Genomic DNA, 24567 nt, shown 5'->3' with positions numbered 1-24567 from the left:
TTGCAGTTACAGCTTTTGAGGTTATAGAATCATAGAAAGGCTACAGCACAGAAGGAGATAATTTGGTCCATCGTGTCTGTGCTGGCTCTCTGAATGGAGCAACTCACCAAGTGTCACTGTCTACCTTTGAAGCTCTGAAGACTGAAGCTAATACTGTTGGAAATATATTTTCGCAACCTTTTGTGATCTTTTGTTTTGCTAAAAGCAGTGCTGGAAAATGAAATATTTTATTATATGTCACACAGTCAGCATTGAGCACTTTCTTTCTGTTAGCCTTTAAGGCTCGAAATGGAGTGCAGCAACTTTAGATTGCAACCTCTGACTCCATTTTGTTTCATTATCCTTCGGTTTTTTTCATTTCTCTCTTATTTCCTTTACTTTGCTTTTGGATGGTAACTATTCAGAATCTTACCTTTCACACCTCCTCTACACACATCTTATGTTTCTTTATTTTGCTTTTACCTTAAGCTTCTTTACCTGTCCCATTACCAATCCTTTTCACTTTGTTGGCCTGGTCATTTAACCTCATCCACTCCAACGACAACCTTCCTTTTGTTCTTGTTTCCACCAACCACACTGCAAGACCAAACACCTCAGCTAACTTTCAAATGCTCAAAACCTATTACATTTGTACTTTTCCCAATTCTGAAGGGTCACAGATATAAAACATTAACTCTGTACTTGTCTCTAGATAGTACCAAAACTGCCTAGTATTCCCAGCATTTTATGTCCATCTCCAAATGTGATCTCTGACCATGCATAGTGACACCATTGTGCTATGACACAGAAGCATGCAAGCTTTCAGACAAGATCTTCACACCCGAGTCCTCAGTCTTTGCACGTGAAGCACATACACGTCCTCCAACAGTGCTCAATTATGTTAATGCCAATAATAACGTTACAGCCTCACGGTAGCATGGTGGTTAGCATCAATGCTTCACAGCTCCAGGGTCCCAGGTTCGATTCCCGGCTGGGTCACTGTCTGTGTGGAGTCTGCACGTCCTCCCCGTGTGTGCGTAGGTTTCCTCCGGGTGCTCCGGTTTCCTCCCACAGTCCAAAGATGTGCGGGTTAGGTGGATTGGCCATGCTAAATTGCCCGTAGTGTAAGGTTAATGGGGGGATTGTTGGGTTATGGGTATACGGGTTACGTGGGTTTAAGTAGGGGGATCATTGCTCGGCACAACATCGAGGGCCGAAGGGCCTGTTCTGTGCTGTACTGTTCTATGTTCTATGTTCTAATGGTTTTCTGTATTTCACTCCCCAGCATTCAGTTACATATTGCCAGTGTGAAGCCAACCCATATGCATCTCCTTATTTAAGTAACAGGCAATGTTAGCCATGATTACATATTTCCTCTTTCCTATGCCAACAGTAATCTCCAGACTCAACTCCTCTATCGCCAACCAAACAATTCTAATGATTTATTAATATATTATAATACAGATAGTCAAATCTACTCTGGTTAACAATTCCATTTTTGCTTTTTATAAAAGAAATTGGTGATTCCAGTTACCACTGTGGGGGGAGAAGCACGATTGCAATTATTTTTGTACCAGCACACTGTTATCCCGACCTGCTGCTTCACTTGTCCGAAAATATATTTTTTAATGAAACAAATTCCTACTTAGAACATAGAACATAGAACAGTACAGCACAGAACAGGCCCTTCGGCCCTCGATGTTGTGCCGAGCAATGATCACCCTACTCAAACCCATGTATCCCCCCTATAGCCGTAACACAAACAACCCACCCCTTAACCTTACTTTTTAGGACACTACGGGCAATTTAACATGGCTAATCCACCTAACCCGCACATCTTTGGACTGTGGGAGGAAACCGGAGCACCCGGAGAAAACCCACGCACACACGGGGAGGACGTGCAGACTCCACACAGACAGTGACCCAGCCGGGAATCGAACCTGGGACCCTGGAGCTGTGAAGCATTTATGCTAACCACCATGCTACCGTGCTGCCCCTCTTCTTTGCTATCATCTGAACAATGGCCGTCTTGGCTTCATTAGCTTTATAGTACTATGCCTGTCACTTTAATTTTGTTTCTCTGAAAAGAAAATTCTATTGAACATATAAGCAAGTAATTTTACTGAGATAATATTGTTTTCCAACATGTCATTATTACATTTGAGAGTTGAGAAATGGCTATTTCAAAAACTCTTTAGTTCCAAGGTGCCTGTAACATCCTCATATGTTTTGACACATTGCATTGTTTACTGAAAAACAATGCAATTCAAGAAAATGGTCACAGAATCTTCGTTTGCATAACAGTGTCCACGAATCTAGACCGCACGCTCACTGGGTCACCTTGTTGTTTGCTGATCCAACCAAAACTTTGAATAGAATGGAAACTTTGAATAATGCAGAATGACAGAGAAGGATGGAGACTTTATTTTACTGATATCACAGTGCTCCCACTCAGTACATTTGGCACAATGATACCAAAAAGGAAAATCTCACTTAAAGCAATGCACTATCAGCTTGTAGCAAACAAGAAGTGCAAATTGCGCCCAGCATCAGTATCTGGTAGGCTCGAGCATTGATTCTCATGTAATATCGAACTCAAAATGTAATGTGCAGGCACAACGCTCATTTGGAAGGACAAAATATATTATATTGCTTTCCACTTTCAAGGGACCAATATATTATATTGCTTTCCACTTTCAAGGGTCAAGTTGTCATGGTATTAAATTTTTACATAGCCACCATTCTGCTTTGCTGAAAACCTGGACAACACCAGATTATCTACAAATCAAGTGAGACAGTACTGTTCCTTTTTTTAAAAAAAGCTATGCGCCAAATAAGGTATGGAACAAATGACGGCTGCATGAACATTTAATTAGTATTGGTGTTTACAGTATAACAATATCTGAATGCTGATTATGTAACCAACCAACTTGCAAACTTGACCTTAATAACAATGATGCATACATAAAAATGATTACAACTGTACTACAGTCAGGAGGTTCAGGCATGTGCCTGATCCAATGTCGCCCGCATTCTGCAAGTGAAAAATCTCTAGAATTTACATGCATTACATTGGATCATTTGTAACACCTTATGCCAGAAAATTGTGGCTTTAAGCCCCATTCCATTAATTTGAGTGCAGTACTGTATAAGAACCAGTTTTTCAAATAAGACGAGAAATAAATAAGACTCAATTGCTCTCTCAAATGAATGTAAAAGCTTCCATGGCACTATTCAAGGAACAGCACAGGGATTCTCCCGGTGTCCTAGCTAAACTTTCTGTCCCTCAAGCCACACAATTGAAAATAGATTATATGGTTGTTGATGTCATTTGTTCTTCGCCAAACCTTGATGTGTGTGAAATAGCTGTCAAAATTGTTCCATTATAACAGTGACTGTGCTTCAAAAGTACTTCTTTGGCTGCAGTATTTAAATGCTGTATCAGAGAGACTTAAATGTTAATTATTAAAAGTTACATAACATCCATTGATACAAACTAACTAAAACCAATTTTGTTTCTATTCTTTCTTGGGATGTGGGTGTTGCTGGCTAGATCACCATTTGACGCTCATCTTAATTGTCCTTGAGAAGGGGCCGGTGTGCCACCTTCTTCAAGTCCTTATGGCATAGGTAACACCCACAGTGCTGTTAGAGGGAATATAAATTTGGAAATGATTGGTATTATTATATTTTTGGATCTTTTCTAACGTTTTAAGCCTAGATTATTTCTGCCCTCAAAATTTGTCAACTCATGAGTGAATCGCCATCCCTACATAATTTGACTTAAGATTGAGGTAACATTTAGTGTTACAGGGGGAATGACCAAAAGCATTCTAATTCTGCACCATCTCCCTTAACTCTTTCATTGCCTCTCTGTTGCTAAACAAGTCGTCCAACCTCCAGCCACTTACTTCCAGCCTAGTACTGGGAAGACTGAAGTCACCGCTTTGGCACCTAAACTGTACTCTTGCCACAAGCTCCAAGCTACTGTCTCAGGTTGAAGCTGGTTATTCATAACCGCTAGAACTTACCTGACCTCAAGCTAAGCTTCCAATCCCACATACGTGCCATCACAAAGACAGTCTACTTCCACCTACTGAATAGTACCGAGCTCTCTGCTAACTATACATGAATTATATTTAATTGTAGGAAGGTCGTTTGCTTGAACTGGACATTCATTTATGCTCCTCCAAATAGAAACAGATTGAACCTATATTTGCTGGGTTAGTAGGTGCATGTTTGAAATGCTAAAAGTGTATAAAGATTGGCTCCAGTTCTATCCTTCACCATGTGGCTTTCTTAAGTATAACACTCCAGACCTACCCCAGTACATCTGCCACTGAAATCATTAGTCAGAGCTTTGAATTTATTATTCCGATCCTCTCCTGGCTGCTCTCACATCCTCCACACTTTAAATGTCAGCTCATGGAAATCTCTGTTGCCTGAATTCTTTAGCTCACCTGTTCACCCCTGTTCTTATTAACCTACTTTGACTTCAGCTCTTCAATACTTCAAATTTAAAATTCTCAATATTGCGTTGACCACAAAAAACATTTCCATGGCATGTGATCTTATTCTCAGCTAAGTAACCTTGCAAGTGTTATCACCACAGTAGGGTTGTAGCTGCATTACTGAATGGTACCATGATAAGAAAAAAGTTCCAGCTACCATCACTGGTTTTCTTTGGACTTCTCCCACAAATACAACATATTAGTGTTGCCTTCAATGACCATACTTTTATGCCCAGTATCATGAAACGCTGGGCAAAATTCTCCAACTCTCAACGCAACAAACGTGAATTGCGATCGTGTGGAGAATCGGGCAACTGGCCAAAAATGAGTTCCACATCCGGCACCGATTCAGGCGCGATGCTCCAGTCCCTCACTGGTGGGGTGGCGATAATGAGATTTACGTCCTCTGCCAGCGGCCGCAAGCAAAACTGGCATTTGCATGCATTTAAATATGATTAGTGGGTTGGGCACAGCATGCTCCGCCCTTGCGCGATGCTCCACTCCTCTCAGGCGGACGTCTCGCAGGCTGTGAACTACTACAAGTATTTACAATCGTGGACTGATCGCCATGGCTGCAGAGGGGGAGTGTGAGACTAAAAAACACTGAAAAACTGTTGACAACTGTCAGGCTTGCTGCCGTATGGCTGGCGGGTCGGGAACAGTTGCGGGCAGTGACTTGGTGCCAGGTCCGTGGAGTTGAAATGTCCCTCGGATTCAGGGTGACCTGGCTCAGACCACCATTGCTGCAGCCCGTTTATTAAAGTTCTATTTCAGTGCTATTTACTTACAGACTGCTGGCTGCTCACACTGCTGAGTGCTGCCTGTGACCTTTAAAGGCTGAGAAAACCTTTGGTCATCTGGGAACCCACCCAGGCTGCCCGTCTGGACACCCTCTGGACATACCCAGCTGCATCATCAAGAGCCAAGCTCAATCAGGAGCCCACCAGGTGTTCGCACTCCTCAGAAGTGCAGCTCCATTGCAGAGGAAACAGGGGATCAGCAGAGCTCACCCCAACCAGAGGCCACCTGCACCACAGCCTTCGGAATCCTCCCTTGTTCTCTGCCCGTCTCATGGCAAAGGACTCACCCGTGACCGACCCCCCCCCCCCCCCCCAACCCACCCCCGAACCCTCCAGATCACCAGCTGTCTCCTCCTGGTGAGACTGGCAGCACTGACTGCCTCTGCTGCCACCTCCCACGCAGGCTTTAGGAGTGAAGCCTCGGGTCTGTGGCCCACCCTGGGCGGCACGGTGGCACAATGGGCAGCACGGTGGCAAAGAGGTTAGCATTAATGCCTCACAGCGCCAAGGACAGGTTCGATTCCAGCCTTGGGTGACCGTGTGGAGTTTCCACTTTCTCCCTGTGTCGGCGTGGGTTTCTTCTGGGAGCTCCGGTTTCCTCCCACAGTCTAAAGATGTGCAGGTTAGGTGGATTTGCCATGCTAAACTGCCCCTTAGTGTCCAAAGGGTTAGCTGTGGTCACTCGGTTACAGGGATAGGGTGGGGTCCATGAGCCTGGGTAGGTTGCTCTTTCAGGTGATAACTTGATGGGCTGAATGGCCTCCTTCTGCACGGTAGGGATTCTATGATTCTAAGAGAGTGTCCCTCTGCTTCTCTCTGGCATGGAGCTCTGCCATTTGTGACCCCAGCAGTTAGAATGTACGCTGGACCATGATTTGCTTGGAATTCGCGCCAGCGGAGTGCTGGTCTGTTAGCATGTCCTGAATTGTTACACAATTCCTCAGGTAAAGGTGTGAAAAACAATAAAATTCCGCAGAGCAATAGAAAACAAGAGTGCAGCATTATACTAATTTACACCACAGCAAATACATTTGGCAGTTACCAAAGGCAACAAAACTAGATTGTATATTCTCCAATTAAGCAGTTTAAGAATAAGAGAACAAGCACAAGCTTGATTGAGAGGACTTTATGCGTGTAGAGGAATACTTCCCAACAAATGATGCATGTACATAGCTAATAAACTGTCCATTCAAGTCCATGTGGAATACTTTCCATTTTCTACTGATGGCATGGAAGTATGATAAAAGTTGAAAACATCTGTAGTTTTATGGGAATTGACACTGCACAACAAAAGCAGACACTTGCCCTCCTAAATATGGATTGACACCTAACATCACAACATGCTCTCGAATCAGAGAATGATATGGTATATTTGGGGATCATTCAGCCCATTGTGTCTAGTTGAGCTCTTACAAAGAGCAACCCAATTAGCCCCACTTAACTGTCGTTTCCCGATTGCCTTACCAATGTTTCCTTTTCAAATATTTAATCAAATCTATTTTTAAAGTTACTATGGAACCTGCTTCAACAATTCCTTCAAGCAGTGCATTTCGGATCATAACTCAATTGTCAAAAAATATTTTGCCCAGGCTCTTTTGCCAATTACCATAAACCCAGGTCCTCCGATTACGTGACTACACGTCAAAGACACGTCATTGGCTGTATGGTACTTTGGGGTATCCTTTCAGATATCAGGAAAGGTACCCTATGGTTGTGATCTTCCGGCCTCGTTACACTCACGCTCAAGCATTAAGAGGTCAGTGAATAACTGGAGAAGTCAAAAACAGGAACCGTGGCAGGCGCCAAACAATTTGCGATGCAACCAGCCTGCTCCCGTGGCGCGGCAAGAAACTAATCATCACCATTTCAATACAAGTAACTAGAGCCACCGTTCATCCATTGGCCTCCCCAGCAAGTGGTCATGTTGGCGCCGATTAGTACTCCTTTTGACAAACGTGAACGTTCCGGAAGATCTTCCGTGGGGAGCAGAGATGGGGAGCAGCCATCTTTGCTCACAGGCAAAGAGATTGGGGGCGCTGGCTTGTCACTCCAGTGCTCGGTAGGGGGTAGGGACCCTCTGCAGGGTGGGCCGCCATGAGGTAGTTGAGGGGGGTGGGGGATGCTGGGGGGCAATCGCTCACAGCACCACCGTGCCAATCCCTGAATCCTAACCCCATTCCGGGGGGCAATCCTCGTCCCTGCATGTCTTCCACACCAATCACCCACAACTGCCTGCATTGCAGAACGAAGTGACAGAGGCATCATAATGTTTGTGTAAAAAGTTGCTTTATGTACTGTACAATACCCAATTCCCGATAGTGTCGCTCCCAAACTCCCCAGCCCCCAACCACACCCCTCCCCCGAAGCCCTCCGAGATGCTCAACGTGCCTGGACCTTCTAGCTCTACGACAACATCTAGGTGTGTCCACAGGAGGCACATCTCTGAGGTGGATATTGCCAGTTGCTTACTTGTCCCGTGGCCGTCGATGCCCCTGGCTGGCATCCTATGTGGGCTCTGGGGCTCACTTATCATCAGCACATGCACAGCCGTGCCTCCCTGTCCCGTATGCTGACCCTGAGACGTGGCCTCATCGGGGGGGTGGAACTCGGGTGCTGGTGGCCACCGTTGCTGCCCCATGGGACAAGCCTGGGTTGGCACTCAGCGCCCCCTCCTCCCATTGGGTCCTGGGGTTTATCTTGGGACAAAGGAGCAGCTAGTTCGAGCCCGGCTGCCCCTGTATCATCTCGCTCTGCTAGCCATGGTGGTTCCCCATAGTTCGCACCATCGCGTTGACGCCCTCGGCAATGATGCTCAGTGACTGGGTCACATCCCCCAGTGACCGGGCCATGCTCTGCAGTGCCTCAGCTATGCCCACCTGCGACTGGGACAAGTTCCGCAACGCCTCAGCCATTCCCATCTGAGGGTGGGATATGTCTCGCAGAACCCCATCAAGGTCGGCCTGGTACTGGGTAACATCGCCCAGTGAGGCAGACATACTGCCGAGACCCTCAGTCATGGCCGTCACCGACAGCGCGACACCTTGGACACCTTCACCCATGGTGCCGACGTCGCACACCAGGCTCTCCACTGCTGCCTTGTGGCTCACCCTCCGGGACCCGCGGGGGAACAGGACGTTGTTAGACAGGAGAAGGGGTCTGATGATCACGGTGCCGGCGAATCAGCTGGTGAGCAGGCATTTGGGCAGGAAGCCTGTGTGGCCACGTTAAGCGGGCCAATTAATATTAAATAGCGTTGCCGGCCTCGTTGGGCTGAGCTCTGGGAAACTCACTGCAATTCCTGCTCGCTGCAGAACTTGGAAATTTTTCTGGAAGATCACACCCTGTATATGCAAGCTTTCCTTTCTTTCCTTTACTGCTCCTTTGTGCCACTGAAAACAGTTTCTTTCTATTTTCTCTGTCAAAACCATTCATGATTTTGAACACATCTCAGCGACTAACTTAAATGAGTATGCCACCACCGTCACAGACTTCATCAGCAAATGTGTGGACGACTGCGTGCCAAAGAAAGCAGTACGTACGTTCCCCAACTGGAAACCATGGCTCAACCGCGAGATTGACTCCCTACTGAAGGACAGATCTGAGACGTTCAAGGCAGGCGACCCTGTCCTTTACAAGAAATCCAGGTACGACCTCCGCAAAGCCATCCGAGATGCCAAGAGAGAATATCAAACTAAGCTAGAGTCACAGACAGACTCTCGGCGGTTGTGGCAAGGACTAAACAACGTAACAGGCTACAAAGCGAAGCCGAGCAGTATCTCTGGCAGCAGCGCACCCCTCCCCGATGAACATTCTATGCTCGGTTCGAGCAGGTAACCAACAATCTGCTGTCGAGTGCCCCAGCAGCCCATAATTCGCCCATACCCATCATCACAGCTTCCGAAGTCAGATCGGCCTTCCTGAAAGTGGACCCGCGGAAGGCGACGGGCCCGGACGGGATCCCTGGTCGTGCACTCAGAGCCTGGACAGACCAGCTGGCAGAGGTATTCACAGACATCTTTAACCTACCCCTACTCCACTCCGAGGTCCCCACCTGCTTCAAGAAGACCACCATCATACCGGTACCAAAGAAGAACCAGGCAACGTGCCTCAATGACTACCGCCCGGTAGCCCTGACGTCAGTTGTAATGAAGTGCTTCGAGAGGCTGATCATGAAACGCATCACCTCCATACTCCCGGAACACCTTGACCCACTTAAATTCGCATACCATCGCAACCGGTCCACATCAGACGCCATTTCCCTGGCCCTACACTCATCCCTAGAGCATCTCGAAAACAAGGACTCCTACATCAGACTCCTATTTCTTGACTACAGCTCCGCCTTCAACACCATAATCCCAGCCAAGCTCATATCAAAGCTCCAAAACCTAGGACTTGGCTCTCCACTCTGCAACTGGATCCTCGATTTTCTGACCAACAGACCACAAACAGTAAGAATGAACATCAACACCACCTCCATAATAGTCCTCAATATCGGTGCTCCGCAAGGCTGCGTACTTAGCCCCCTACTCTACTCCCTGTACACACACGACTGCGTGGCAAAACTTGGTTCCAACTCCATCTACAAGTTTGCTGACGATACGACCATAGTGGGCCGGATCTCGAATAACAACGAGTCAGAATACAGGAGGGAGATAGAGAACCTAGTGGAGTGGTGTAACGACAACAATCTCTCCCTCAATGCCAGCAAAACTAAAGAGCTGGTCATCGACTTCAGGAAGCAAAGTACTGTACACACCCCTGTCAGCATCAACGGGGCCGAGGTGGAGATGGTTAGCAGTTTCAAATTCCTAGGGGTGCACATCATCAAAAATCTGTCCTCGTCCACTCACGTCAACGCTATCACCAAGAAAGCACAACAGCGCCTATACTTCCTCAGGAAACTAAGGAAATTCGGCATGTCCACATTAACCCTTACCAACTTTTACAAATGCACTACAGAAAGCATCCTATCGGGCTGCATCACAGCCTGGTATGGCAACTGCTCGGCCCAGGACCGCAAGGAACTTCAGAGTCGTGAATACCGCCCAGTCCATCACACAAACCTGCCTCCCATCCATGGACTCCATCTACACCTCCCATTGCCGGGGGAAAGCGGGCAGCATAATCAAGGATCCCTCCCACCCGGCTTACTCACTTTTCCAACTTCTTCCATCGGGTAAGAGATACAGAAGTCTGAGAACACGCATGAACAGACTCAGAAACAGCTCCTTCCCCACTGTCACCAGACTCCTAAATTACCCTCTTATGGACTGACCTCATTAACACTACATCCATGTATGCTTCATCCGATGCCAATGCTTATGTCGTTACATTGCATATCTTGTGGTGCCCTATTATGTATTTTCTTGAATTGTGTTCAATTCCCTTTCCTTCCATATACCGAATGATCTGTTGAGCTGCTTGCAGAAAAATACTTTTCACTGTACCTTGGTACACGTGACAATGAACAAATCCAATCCAATCCATGCGTTAAATCTCTGCTCTATGGCGAACAACCTATCTCTACGGATGAGCAACAGGTGAATAAATGATCTTCTCTACTGTATCATTCTATGTTTCTATTCCACTGGTTGACTTAAAAGATTACAGCTTCAAACCAAGGAAAACTTCAAAATTGTCTGCGTTATTTATATGATTAGTCCTCAAAATTATTCATTTTTCTGGTAAATTCTATGTTCTTATTTATGAAGAGGGAGTACAGATGGAATCAAAGTAATTGAAAAGAGTTCAAATTGAGGATCTATTTTTAAATCTTCAAACTTTGTTGTTCCAGAACTGGATTAAAAAAACATTCCTAACGGTTCAGATCCAAGATTGAATTATGTTTGGAAAGAGATATGCTCATATCGGGCCTGATCACACAGTAATACCTGCGTAAATCATTCCACAACTACTTGTCCTTCAGTGTGAAACTGATCACACCTCAACAATTGAGTGCATTGGTGCCAGCTTCAACAATGGGCTTTGCATTAGGAGCAAGGATACAGATCCTGAATACTGATTTCAAAACCTTAACCTCAACACAGCTCATATTTTTCAAACTTTCTTAAATGGTTGTATATACTTGATCACCAGTCTTTTAATTAATCCCAAAGACAGTTTTCAATTTTCGGATTGTAACAATATCTTGCATTTATATTGTGACTTAACAGACCAAAACTTAAGGGTCTTCACAGCAGCACCACTGGGGCAAGTTCTGGGTCCAAAATCCCTGCCATGGCCTTCAATATCTGTAAGGTATTGGGAGAGGATGTTAGACTGACAAACAGCGGTGCTCCCACCCCGGGACCATCCATTCCCCCATTGAAACCTCCCTCCCCCTCACCGTGAACACCTTGTCCAAGCACACTCTGCAGCGGGCCCCCTTACAGGACTCCAGACACCCGCTCATAACGTCACCTGGACCGGGCATTGGTCCCTTCCCCGTAGCATTCACCCACCCTCCGGTCGTGGACATGTCCCGGAGCTGTGCCTCATCCCCTGGGTGCTCGGATGTTGGCTGCTGTTTGTGTGGTGCTGCCTCCCCCTGTATTTAGGCACAGTCTCCAAGCATCACAGTCGGGTTGGGATGCTAGGCAATGACTCCCACATGCTACAGGGCCTGCACAGCCACGGGAATCCACTTGAGTTGTGTGAAGTGCACACGTAACCACGATTGCCAATTCCTTATTAGCAATAGCCTCAGCTGCACGGCCAGAGGACCCCCTCCCCCCTGCGCCACTGCCAGTGGAAGGTCCCCCACTCCCTGCTGAGCACTGGGTGGCAAACCCAGCGCCCCTGGGCTATTTGCCTGTGAGCAAAGATGGCTACTCATCTCCTCGGCTCCCCACAGAAGCTGTTCCGCCGGGTTCACGTTTTTAAAAGGGGGTTCTAATCAGAGCCAGCCTGAGCACTTGCTGGGGAGGCTGATGAATGGCAGGAGGCCGCTGGATATAGACCTCTTGTTAACTGTATGGAAATGGAACTTATGTGGTAATAATTGGTTTCTTGCCACGCTACAGGGAGATCCCGATATCGTCTACGGGAGCAGGCCAGTTGCATCGCAAACTATTAGGCGCTTGTCACGGTTCTCATTTTCAGCCTCGCCCGCAATTCATCAGCCTCATTTCGCTCGAGCGAGAGCGTAACGTTCAGACAATCCAGGTTTCATTGCAGTAAAGAAGGGTGGTCAACAGAAAGTTCTTATAAACCAGGACCGGTGTTGACTTCAAAAGCTCCTTATTGTCAAAGACACGGTGCATCTCAAGGAGGGCAGCGCTGGCACAGTTGACTTTGTGCTGGACTTTCTCATCAATGAGGTGCCTTGGGGGAGGTGACTGCTGCAATATGGGAAATACTATATATACTCCAGAGCCACCCCATCTACATGGATAGCGCGAGTGATGCTCAGCTGGCCTGGGCAGGACCTTCATCTTGGCAATGTTTAAAGATAGGCCAAGCCTTTTATAGGAGATGATGAAGAGGTCAAGCATCCTTTGCATGCCCTGTACAGATTGAGCCATCACACAGCAGTCATCTGAAGGCTTATTGATCACTACCGGTAGCTCAAAATCATCTAGGACAAAGCAAATCCTTTATTATCACTTCACCCACCTCCTTAAACCTTCAGCCCCTCTGCCATTGACACACTAAGTGCAACCTGTACCATCTACAGGATGCACTACTGCAGCCAGAAATTTAGGACGGTTTCTTCAATAACATCTTCAAAGCCCACAACCACTTCTGTCCACAGAAACAGGGCAGCAGTAAGATGAGAACATGACAACTTGCAGGTTCCTTCCCAGTCACGTACAAGCTATATTGTAACAATATTAGCGCTCCTTTATCATCACTATGTCAAAATCCTGACAATCAGTCTCTAAAAGCACTGTGGGTAGACCTACATCACCTGTACTTATTCCAGTAGATAACTCACCACCACCTTTCCCAGAGCAATTAGGAATGGGAGTTTGCTGATTCAGGGAGTTTGATGATGAGGGGAAGGAAGTATTCCTTTCTCTCCCTTTTTTTCAGCCTCCTGTTGCAGGTTCTTACTTCAGGACAGGGATGAAGCTGATGGTGAGTAACTGGTACATTATTCTACTTATTCTGTTTTACAGTTATGGCCTGGCAGGTCAGCTCAGCCCAGTGCACTGTACATCCTGTGGACTGTGGGAGGTCATGGATGCACCTTGTGACCGAGGTGAACACATCTGCAAGAAGTGTATGCTTACCTTCAGCGACTGGTATCCATCAGTGTAATTAGGTGTTGTAGTGCATTATAGCCCGTCTTGTCATTTTTTAAAAAAAAGTTAATAAATATTCTTTATTGATTGATCACACAACGACATGACTATTCCGTCCTGGTTTGTATATCTTTTTCACAGTATACCAAATTAAAGATAGGCACCACCAAGAACTGCTTTTCCAAGTTACGCTTCTGGGTTTTACATACCCTCGCATTTAATATTAGCGGGGTTCTTCACACAAGCCCAAAGAAAGGGAGCACACTTCTAGATTCAGTCGCAGGAAATGAAGCTGGGCAAGTGGATGATGGAGCAGTGGGTGGCCATTTTGGAGATAGAAACACTTAGATTTAACATAATTATAGAAAAATATAAAGATAAAACAAGAGCAAAATTCTAAATTGAGAAACGACAATTTTTTACAAAGCTGAGAGGTGATCTGGTAAAAGCGGATTTGTTACAGCTACTTGAAGCAAAATCCATAACAGACCAGTGGCAGGCATTCAAAAGTGAGATTCTACAAGCACAGTGTAGACCAGTGTTTTTCAAACTTTTTTTTCCTGGGACCCATTTTTAACAACCGGCCAACCTTCAGGACCCAACCCGGCCGACCTGCGCGACCCACGCTGGCCGGCCTTCACGGCGTACGCCGGCTGACCTGCGCGACTCACCATTTTTGCTTACCTTGTTTGCTGTGACAAAAATGGAGGAAATGGTTTTAGGTCCCTTTGGCCCTTGTACACACTCCGCCAATGGAACCTGTTGGATGAAGGTAAAGCCTTCTGGTGTCGGAAAGTATGGAGTCCAAAGTTCTGCATTTTGTTCCTGTAAAACTTTATCAAATAAACCCACCCCCCGAACTTCAGATAAATAAAAATAAAATGAAAATAAATGGAAAAAACAAAACAAAATGAATAAGCAGCACCCCCCCCCCCCCCCCAAACTAGTTTTGCGCATGCGTGCCGATTATCTGGCACGCATGCAGAGTGCGGCCGTATTTTTTTTTTTTTTTAAACATGTTCGCGGCCATTTTGAAGGCCGCTTGCAGCCAGCGTCATTCACAGCCAGCTGTTGCGTGTAGATTTGCGCGATTGGGACCACTGCAACGGACGGCTCCGCAACCCTCCCGACAACCCCCGCTACCCACCCGCCGGTTGTGCCCCCAATTTGACAATGCCTGGTGTAGACATGCAGCACGGTAGCACAAGTGGCTAGCACTGTGGCTTAGGAGGGGTTATTGGGTTACGGGGGTAGGGTGGAAGTGAGGGTTTAAGTGGGTCGATGCAGACTCGATGGGCCAAAAGGCCTCCTTCTGCGCTGTATGTTCTATATCTTCACAAAGAAAAAGGGCAATACTACCAAATCTAATTATCAAAATGGATAAATAATAGGGTAAGATAAAGCAGAAAAAGAAAGCTTATGACAATCACAAAATTATTAATACATTAGGAAGCATAGAAAATAGAGAAGTATTGGTGGTTTGGTAGTTAAGGCAGAAACTATCAACGTTTAATAAGAACCGTAATCTGCACTTGAAGTGCTATAACCTACAAGGCTCGGACCAGGTGCTGCAAAGTGGGATTAAAATGAGAGGCCAGCTTTTTTTTTTAGCCAGCACAGATACAATGGGCTGAATGGCCTCCTTCTGCACCATAACGTTTCTATGGTTTGATGGTTCTATAAATACTGGCCTTACCAACGATGCCCAAGTCCCGTAAGCGAATAAAAATAAAGGGTGTCTGTCCAATCCTGAGCAACAATACATTAGATATTTTGCGCTGTCACAAATCAGTTTGTATAGCGTGCCGATTGCTTTAAGAAATGTCCTCAGTACTGAGAGATGTTCTTAATATTAAGCACTAGTGAGTTAACTGGGAGAGAACAAAATATATTTATTTTATAATTATGCAATCTGCAACACGTAAAATAATCCAATGCTTTTAGATAATTTCTAGATTAGAGACAACAGAATCACAAGATTCTTTTCAGTGCAGGTGGAAGCCATTCGGCCTATCAAGTCCTCACTGGCTCTTTGAAAGAGCATTCTACCCAGTCCGACTGCCCCACCTTAACAGAATCAGACACTCTAATGTGTTGAGTTACTTGAAAATCTAATCATTGTTTCGATGTAGGCAAACACATCAACTAATTTATTTGCAGCAAGAATCTGCTGATCGCGATGAAATAACTGACCAGGAGATCGGATTGGTTTAAATTATATTGTTGACCTGGATATTGGAGAACATCCCTGCTATTGCCTGAATAATGCCAAGCACCTTTTCCATTCATGTGAACAGGCAGACTTCCTCTACCCCTCTCAATATCCTCCTGCTTATTGTGGCAAAGCTGTTATGCTTGGCTGTGACAACTGAATGGGTTGTTCCAATTCATGATAATCCAGTGACCCAAATGGAAATGGATGCCATGGCCATTGATCTTAATTGTGATGCTTTCTGTAGTCGAATTAGCCTGCCAATATCTTTCAAAGTTCACTGATGAAGAGCAATGGTTGGGCAAGATATCGGAGGGCGCTGGGATTTTGTGGAATTGTACTCCCAACAAATTCTACTCCGCCTTTAGGAAAAGGGGTGGAGGAGAGGTCAGTGAAAAATATCAGAATGATTTCATACCAAGTAAGAAACCATAGAATCCCTACATAGTGCAAAAGGAGGCCATGCCCATTGAGTCCCCACCAACCCTAAGAGCACCCCACCTCAGCCCACTCTCCGCCCTATCCCACCTAACCTGCACATCTTTGGATAGAAAGGGGCAATTTAGCATGGCCAATCCATCTAAGTTGCACACTTTCTTTCATCTTTCTTTTGAGCAGTGGGATACTCTCATCATTGGCACACAAGGCATGATTAATTACCAACTGATAGAGTTGTAATTTCCCAGATGTCTACACTTTATATTGCCTGACTATTAATATGTTTGCTTGATTGTAGAACACATTGACATACAGTAGCATGCTTTATCAGGGAGTGGTAGGCTACAGGTTGCCACCTATAATTTTGTAGATGAGCTGGTTTCAATTCAACCACGTCTGCCAAATCATCAGGGGTGCATTTCCCCAGACGGACGTATAGAAAGTGATTCCATCAACAGAAGATTTTCTGGCTCAAGGCTGACACATATAGAAGCTTAGGGATGGTGGGGAGAGGGGTGCAAGTGTTATCTGTCATCAAGTAATGAATTCATGTTCCCTTAAAAATAATGCACAACCTTTGAAATAAAATGGTCACCACACCTCCAATTGTTGAGCAACATTCAAGAGAACATATTTTACACAATGTTTTGGAAAGAAAGGCTTGCATTGCTATGGTGCCTTTCACTGCCTCAGGCTGTCCCCAAGCACTGACAGGAAATTGAAGACTTTAAATTGTAGCTACTGCTGTAATGTAGAAAATGCAGCAACTAATTTATGTACAGCAAAATTCAACAAATGGCACTGAAGTAATGATCACATTGTCTATTGTATTCTGGTGGTGTTGGTTGAGGGATAGATATCGGTCAGGACACAGAAATACAAAGAAAAATACTCCCTGCTCAATCTATGCACTGAGAGCACCCAAAAGTGTGATCCCAGCGGTTGTAAGCCTGGTGTGCTGACTGCAGGCAGTGTCCAGCGCCGCCACACTCGGCCGAGATCCGTGCCACTGCCCGGGGGTTTTCTGCGAGGGCTGGGAGGAGTAGTGGGGGGTGGAAAGTGGGTGGCTGGATGCTCCGTTCTTGTGACTAAGTGCCGGCGCCAATGGAGGACCCGTGGTGTTTCAGAATGGGAAAATCAGCGCAAACCCTTGACCGATTCAGGTACCATTGAGGGGCTAGCACCGGCGCAGCGTGAAACACCCAAGGATCGCGCGTAGAGCAGCCAGAATATCGTCGGGTTCCAAGCCGTGCATGCACAGGGCTGCCACTGCAGCTTCGCACGTCTACACCCCCACCAGTTGCGCCGGGAAACATGGCACCAGCCGTGATGGACCATGTACCCGCCCACCGCGTCCCCACAGCCCACACCCTGGCCACCCACCAGCATTCCCCCAGCTCTAGCAGAAACCCCCTAGGCAGCAGCACAGATCTCAGCCAAGTGTGGCGGCGCTGGACACTGCCCGCAGCCGGTACGGCAGGCTTACGCCTGCTGGAACCACACGTGGCCTGCACTGTCGGGAACGTGGCCCATTGGAGGCAGAGCATCACAGGTAGGATGGCTGATGATGCGCCAATGGCACTGCTGCTGCGTGCAGCGCCTGCCCCGATGACGGTGATTTGGAGGGGCAGAACATTGCAAACCGGCGTCAAACTGGTGCCTGCCCCAATTCCGCATCGGAAGCTGTTTTCCACCCGATCGCCCCGATCCCGATTTTGCTGTCGAGCTCCGGACAACTCTGCCCATAATTTTCTCTTGGATCCTGCTCGCACATGTTCTTTAAAATGCCATTCTAAACATTACAAAGAAACCTGCTATTTATATTTGTAGTATCACAAGTAAACCTTGGCTGGTTACCAGTATTCCCATTTCTATCCAAATGTTGAATTGTACATAACCGCGAAGCAACAAAGAAATACATTCATCAGCCTATCATCTTTTCCTCTAGAACTATAATTTAAACAGGGAGCAGTGCTGAAAATATTTAACACAAGGAAAGAGCAGATGATATATTCGGAATATTTCGAAAAACATAGTCTAAACACAAACTGGCAAGAGCACGCAGGTATGTATTACAAAATCGAATCCATTGGCACAAAAAAAAAATGAGTGCTTATTTAACTTGTACAATGAAAAATATGAAACATATTTGTAAGCATTAACTCGATTTTCTCTCATGGCACAAAAGCATGATTCATTGCATTGGGAGAACTCTCATACTTCAAGCAAGGAATGTCAGTTAAACATTTCAACATAACTTTAGAAGGACAGTGCAGTGTAAATGTCACACCAATTCCAGTTAGATTTGCCGAGAACACAGGCCTTGATTTTCCCAGAATTTAAATTTAGCTAATTTTGTCACATCTAGGACCTGATTTACTTAATATGCAGACTTCCAAAACAGTTTCAATGCTGTCTTTAAATTTTTTATTACATTTTATTCCAAGACCTTGTTGGGTATTCCAAGACTGCAGGAAATCTGCCACCCCCCCATAAGTTCCTTCACTATTCTGTTCTGATGAAATGTCACTGACTTGAACAAACGCTGCCTGACCCAAATATTTTTCTTGTATTTCTTCCATAATTCTTAGTTTCTGCTGCTATTGAAGTTGTACCATGCAAGGTGGTTCCTAGGGAATTCCTGAATGTGCTGCCTGATTTACCTGAGGTGCAGCCGAAGACTGCAGGTGTAACAATAGGCCCGAAATTTAACCTGTATCGCCGCCTCACCAGGATCCATGTGTGATGATAACTAAGATTTCTTGGTCGATATTTCACTTTTATAATGACTCTTTTCATACTTGATACAAAAATAAGTTGTTCGGTTTCATTCATTCATTAAGGTTCCACTCAAAAGGTATGATAAGGGCATCTGGAGCTGGGGCTATGGGTGGAAGATTAGTCAATGAACAGGAAGCAGACAGTGGGATAAATGGGCATTTTCAAGTTGGCAGCTGCATCTACTGGAGTGCATCATGCTGCAACCTCAATTATTTAAAGTCCATGTTAATGACTTGGTCAAAGAGACCGAGAGTAGAAATTTGCTCATGATAGAAAGCTGGGTGGAAATATATTTTTTGTGGAGGACACGAGTTATAGACAGCTACTGAGTGGGCAACAAGGTGGAAGATAAATGTGGAATAAGGTGGAAAATGTGAGGTTATTCACTTTGGCAGAAATAGAAAAGCAGAATATTTTTCAAAATGTGTGAGACTTGTAAATGTTGATGTGCATGGAGACTTGGGTGCACTCAAAGAAGGAACACAAAGTTAGCACACAAGTACAGCAAGTAATTAGGAAGGCAAATGGCATGTTAGCCCATATGTAAGAATATGGAGTACTGTGTGCAGCTTTGGTCTCCATATCTAGCGAAGGATATACTTTCATTGGAGGCAGCACAACAGAAATTCACTAGATTGGTTCCTGAGGTCATCATTCTATGATGAGAGGCTGAGTACATTAGAGTAATATTCTCTGGAGTTTAGAAAAATGAGAGGTGGTCTCATTGAAACATACAAAATTCTGAAGGGGCTTGACAGGGTAGACACTGGCTGGAGTTCTCGCTAGCTTGAGAATCTGGAGCATTTGTGCACAGTCTAAGGTTAAGGGATTGTTAATTTAAAACAAGATGAGGAGAAATGTCTTCACTCAGAGTATTGCGAATCTTTGGAATTCTCTATGCAGCAGGTTGTGGACACTCCAACTTTGAGTATATTTAAGGCTGGGATAGGCAGATCTTTTGGTCTCTCAGGAATTGAAGACAATGCAATTTCAGTACCAGAGAGGTCAGTTAACTATAATTATGACTGAGTATGCCCTTTATTATGACTGAATGCACCAATTCAAACTTTATCTGTCTTGTTTATCAGGCCACTGTTCAGAGAACAGTGCAAAGATGGGATAGGAAGTAGTAAATGAGATATCATGACAAGTTGTTCCAAAAAAATTAATTAAAATAAATTAAATGAATACTATCCTTGAATGAACCTGCATGAGATGGACAGTGTAGCATTAATCCTAATAAACTGTTAAGTGAGGCTGGATGTACATAACTCACTGAAAACTTGTTTAAACAATTGTATATTGTCAAAATGCTGCCTGAGTTAGCATGCAGAGTGTTCAGCTGTTTTGGGATTTATATACTTTAAAATTACTAAAAAGCTGATGCCAATCTACTTCACAGGGATCTATCTACTGAACTTCACAGGGAAACCCGAAAGAAGAAAAATCTCCACCTACTTCCAATCATATTGCAAACAATGTGAAGTAAAGAATAAGCTGCTTACCATTCATGACTGTGGGAAACTGAGCCATCATGGTCATGAGTGCGCCTTGCTAGCTATCAGCCATCTGCAACAAAAACATGCTCTATTAATTATGCATCAAGGACAGACACAGGCTTACTGCCCTGCTGAGCAGGGAGAATGTCAGCTCCCTTTAGCTCACACTTCCGATAATGAACAATGCATGGGTCCAGGCCTGTGCTGATCAAGCCGAATTCAAACATGGACAAAAGAAAAGTTCACAGGATAGGCAAAGCAAATAAAAGGGTTTTCCCAAAGGATCAAAAGCATATTAAGTACTATTGCTGGATAAACCCAAAAATATTAAGCAAGCAGAGATGCACAATTCCTCTCTGATTCACACAATAGCAGTAAAATTAATAACATTCTCTCTAACAGCTGTAACAGGATTTCACAGTAAAACACGAGCATTTCTCTTTGAAAAAAGAATCCTTATGATAAGTTCAGTATCATTATAACACACAAATTATATCGCAGACAAATACCGTCTGACATTTGAAGATAAAATACCGTAAAGTGTTTCGTACTCACTTACACCTGTCCCTCCCCCCATATAATTTAATCATGGAATGCGCTACTGCTCCATATACATGACGGAAATACGAGGGATTGCACAGGATACAGAATTAATTCCAAGGGTGAAGTCAACCCTCTAACTGAAAGATTAAGTCACAAGTAGAATCCTGCCCAAATGTCACTGCAACCCACTGGCAGGAATGAGGAACAGGCTGTATTATTTTTCAGTAAAACACTCTGTTCCTATTGTGTGACATGGAAGCAAAAACCTTTCTCCACATTTAATAAGGTAAGTGCCCAGGCTGGCGGAATGAGAGCGCCCAACAAAAATGACAAAGGCAAGAGAGAAATATGCAAATATGGCATTTGCATGACTTATATGTCATAAACTTGAACAAACCCATTTATCTTTCCAATGTTGAACTGAGAGAGAGAGAGAGAGAGAGAGAGAGAGAGAGAGAGAGAGATTGATTGGTACAAAACTGCTTTTTCTCCTCTAAAGAATAACTAACAAAATGTTGTATCTGTCATGTATCTGGTCTGTTTGCATTATGACTGTCAAGTGATTAATTTTCTTCTTCGCTGGCCAAATGTTTAAGTCTCTGTTTTTCCCGAAGTATTTATTTTCTGCTTTAATTGCTCACCAATCATAATGTGCAAAACCCTACCCCCCACTGAAATCAATTCTCACCTCAATCATATTCTAATGAACGATTTTTCCAAAGTAAAACTTTTATATTTCCTCACCTGCCACATAAAAACCCTAAAAGTGAAATCACTGCCTAACAAATATTTAAAAATTTTCAAGAAGTCAAATTCATCAATTCTGCCCCCTCTTCACTAGAAAGAACAGTCCGCTGTCCCACTAACCTCAGAAAACATAGGGCCGAGATTTCCAGCATCGGATGGAGGGGGCCCAAAGACGTGTTAGTGAATGCTACTTGGAACTTCAGAAGTAAGGATTTCCACGGCAATTGCCCGGAAGTGCAAATCTCCTCTGGGCAGACTGCAGATGGCTGTGACAGGGTTACACCAATAGTTACTCAGAAAAAGTGTGAACTAAAACCTCTTCTAACTTCTGGGTAACAATTGATATTGCTACCTGAGCTCCAGTTGCTCCCGCGCTTTCCCGACCTCCAGCCACTCCCAGGCTGGCCAGCCTCCACCCGATTGCCGAACATTTGTTGCCTCCTGATTGCTGCCTTTCTTACCGCTCCTCTCACAAACTCTTGCTCACTTCCCTTGCACTCTGCTTTTCCTTGTGGCCTCCTCGTGCACTCCGCCATCTTAGCCCTTTGCTCCTTCAACCGGCATCTACGCAGAAGACCGAGAGAGAGCTCGCACTCTGAAAATAAAGGAGCAGCCACTCACCTTTGCACTACTCGCTGCTCTTCCAATCAACGGCTGATTGGCTCTTGAATTTGCTGCCGGTAGGTTTACCTGAAAACATAGGAGAAAAACAGCCTGTGATTGGAGGATAAGATCCTTTCAGATCTTTCAATCAACCTAGTTTGAATAGCGAGTCACGGACTGGCTAGAGAAGCTTCGGGGGCCGAGTTGTAGTCTATGGGCCTGGTCTTCAACAAGCTTGGTCTCAAACCTTCAAGATTTTGAACACCTCTGTCAAATCTCCTTTCAACCTTCTCTTCTCTAAAGAGGAGAAAGCCACCTTCTCCAATCTGAACTCTAAAATGAAGTTCCATATCTCTGCAACCATTGTTACGACACTCTACGCGGTCAATTCCCGCCCCATTAGACCCGGAGTCACAACACAAGTGAATTAACCAATAATTCTTCGGAAAATACCCGAAGTCTTTGGCCCTTGCCTGCCCAATAGTTGCAGTTACCAGGTTTGTAAATGTAAACACAATGACGTTTTATTAATAATAAGAACTGCAATGAAATATGCAGCACGTTCAACTGGTTAACTATTATCTAATTTCTAATTCCCCTCTTTAACTTGTCGTTCACCTGCTACACCAACACACAAGATAGAAAAACACAGACAGGAAGAAAGGCGGAAAGAATATTAGTAAAAGGGAAAAAAAAAGAGTATTTGTTTCAAATGGTTGTTTCAAGCACCTTACTCAAATTCTACTTTCAGTCCGAGGCCTTACCGTAGATTCACTCTGGCCTCTGTAGTTTCAGAAATACAGCACTCACAACCTTTCTGGAGAGATAGGAGGTCCTGGTCTTTGTTTTCAGCCTGTAATGGTTTTCCTCTAGATTTATTCATTCAGGTTCTCTGCAGTTCCAGAAATAGAGCACACACAGCCACCGGGGCAGGATTCACCAACTGCTACCGGGCAGAGTACGGCCTTTTGGGCCAATTCATTGGCCCCCAGCCAATCAATCAAACTGTCTCACCCCTTCTCTCACTCTCTGAAGCTGAAAAGTCAGAAGTTCCTGTTAAAACTTGCAGAGACTAGAAGAGTGTTTTCTCCTGTAACTTCTGAATTCCTCATTATCTCTGCTGTTTGACTTAAAGATACATGTCCATTAATCGCCCATGGATCAAAAATGATAATGACAAAATAAAAGGGAAAATAAGGGAATAAACAAGAAGGACCCTTACAGCATCCTCACACATCTTTGTTGTACCTTCTCCAAAGCCTTCACATTCTTCAGAATTAGTGTCCAGAATTAAATACAATACACTAGTTGAGTTCAAACAATTTTTTTTAATACAAGTTCATCATGACGTTCTTACTTTGGTACTCTATGGATTTCATCATGCCCAACACCCCATCATTAAACTAGGACACCACCACAGAAGGCGAGGGGCAGCAGTGATGTCCAATAGTATGCCGGTGTGCCTTCTACACAATTTGTGGTCAGCCATAACCACCCAATGACTCATGTTGCAATGTCTGCGTGTGTCATAGTTTGGTGAGAAAAGATTTTATCTGATTTTAGTACATATTTGTATTAATTTATGGGGTGTGGGTGTTCATAGCGCAGTCAGCATTTATTATCCAATTCTTAAGTTCCCATGAGAAGGTGGTCATGAGCCACCTCTTAAACAGCTCACTCCCAGGAGTAATAGATACACCACAGTTCTTACAGGAATGGAGTTCCAGTATTTTGACTCAGAAAGGATGAAAAAACAACAATATATTTCAAAGTGTATGTTTTGATGGAAAGCTGGCAGGTGTCCCAAGCATCTGCTGCCCCTGTTCTTCCATTTAGGTTGTCAGTTTGGAAAATGTTGCAGTCCATTTTGTAAATGGTATATCTGTAGCAAAGGGCGGGGCAGTGAATGTTTATGGTGGTGGATGGGCTGCTAATCAAGCAGGTTGCTTTGTCCTGAATGGTTTCAAGATTCTTGAGTATTGTTGGGCCTGCACTCATCCAAGCCAGTGGAGAATATCCCATCACTGACTTGTGCCCTGTCGATGGAGAAATTGGCAGCAATGTGGCACAGTGGTTAGCACTGCTGCCTGACAGCTCCTGGGTCCCGGTTAAATTCTAGCCTCGGGGGACTGTCTGTTTGGAGTTTGCACGTTCTCCCAGTGTCTGCGTGGGTTTCCTCCAGGTGGTCAGGTTTCCTCCCACAGTCCA

General features: G+C 44.9%; 1 protein-coding gene across 1 annotated transcript in view; it reads right to left on the bottom strand.

The window, feature by feature from the left end:
• LOC119967399 (intersectin-2-like) overlaps positions 1-24567 on the bottom strand; it is a 323719-nt gene that overhangs the window by 230099 nt on the left and 69053 nt on the right. The window contains exons 2-3 of the mRNA XM_038799906.1: positions 22378-22446; positions 20473-20536 (exon numbers count right to left, since the gene is read on the bottom strand). Coding sequence (XP_038655834.1) covers positions 20473-20509 — 37 coding nt within the window. The 5' untranslated portion in view covers positions 20510-20536; positions 22378-22446. The remainder of the gene's footprint in view (positions 1-20472; positions 20537-22377; positions 22447-24567) is intronic.

This window comes from Scyliorhinus canicula, chromosome 6, assembly GCF_902713615.1.
Source record: "Scyliorhinus canicula chromosome 6, sScyCan1.1, whole genome shotgun sequence".
Classification (NCBI taxonomy): Eukaryota; Metazoa; Chordata; class Chondrichthyes; order Carcharhiniformes; family Scyliorhinidae; genus Scyliorhinus; species Scyliorhinus canicula.
The sequence above is the reverse complement of the archived record's forward strand: the minus strand, read 5'-3'. Positions and strand labels throughout refer to the sequence as shown.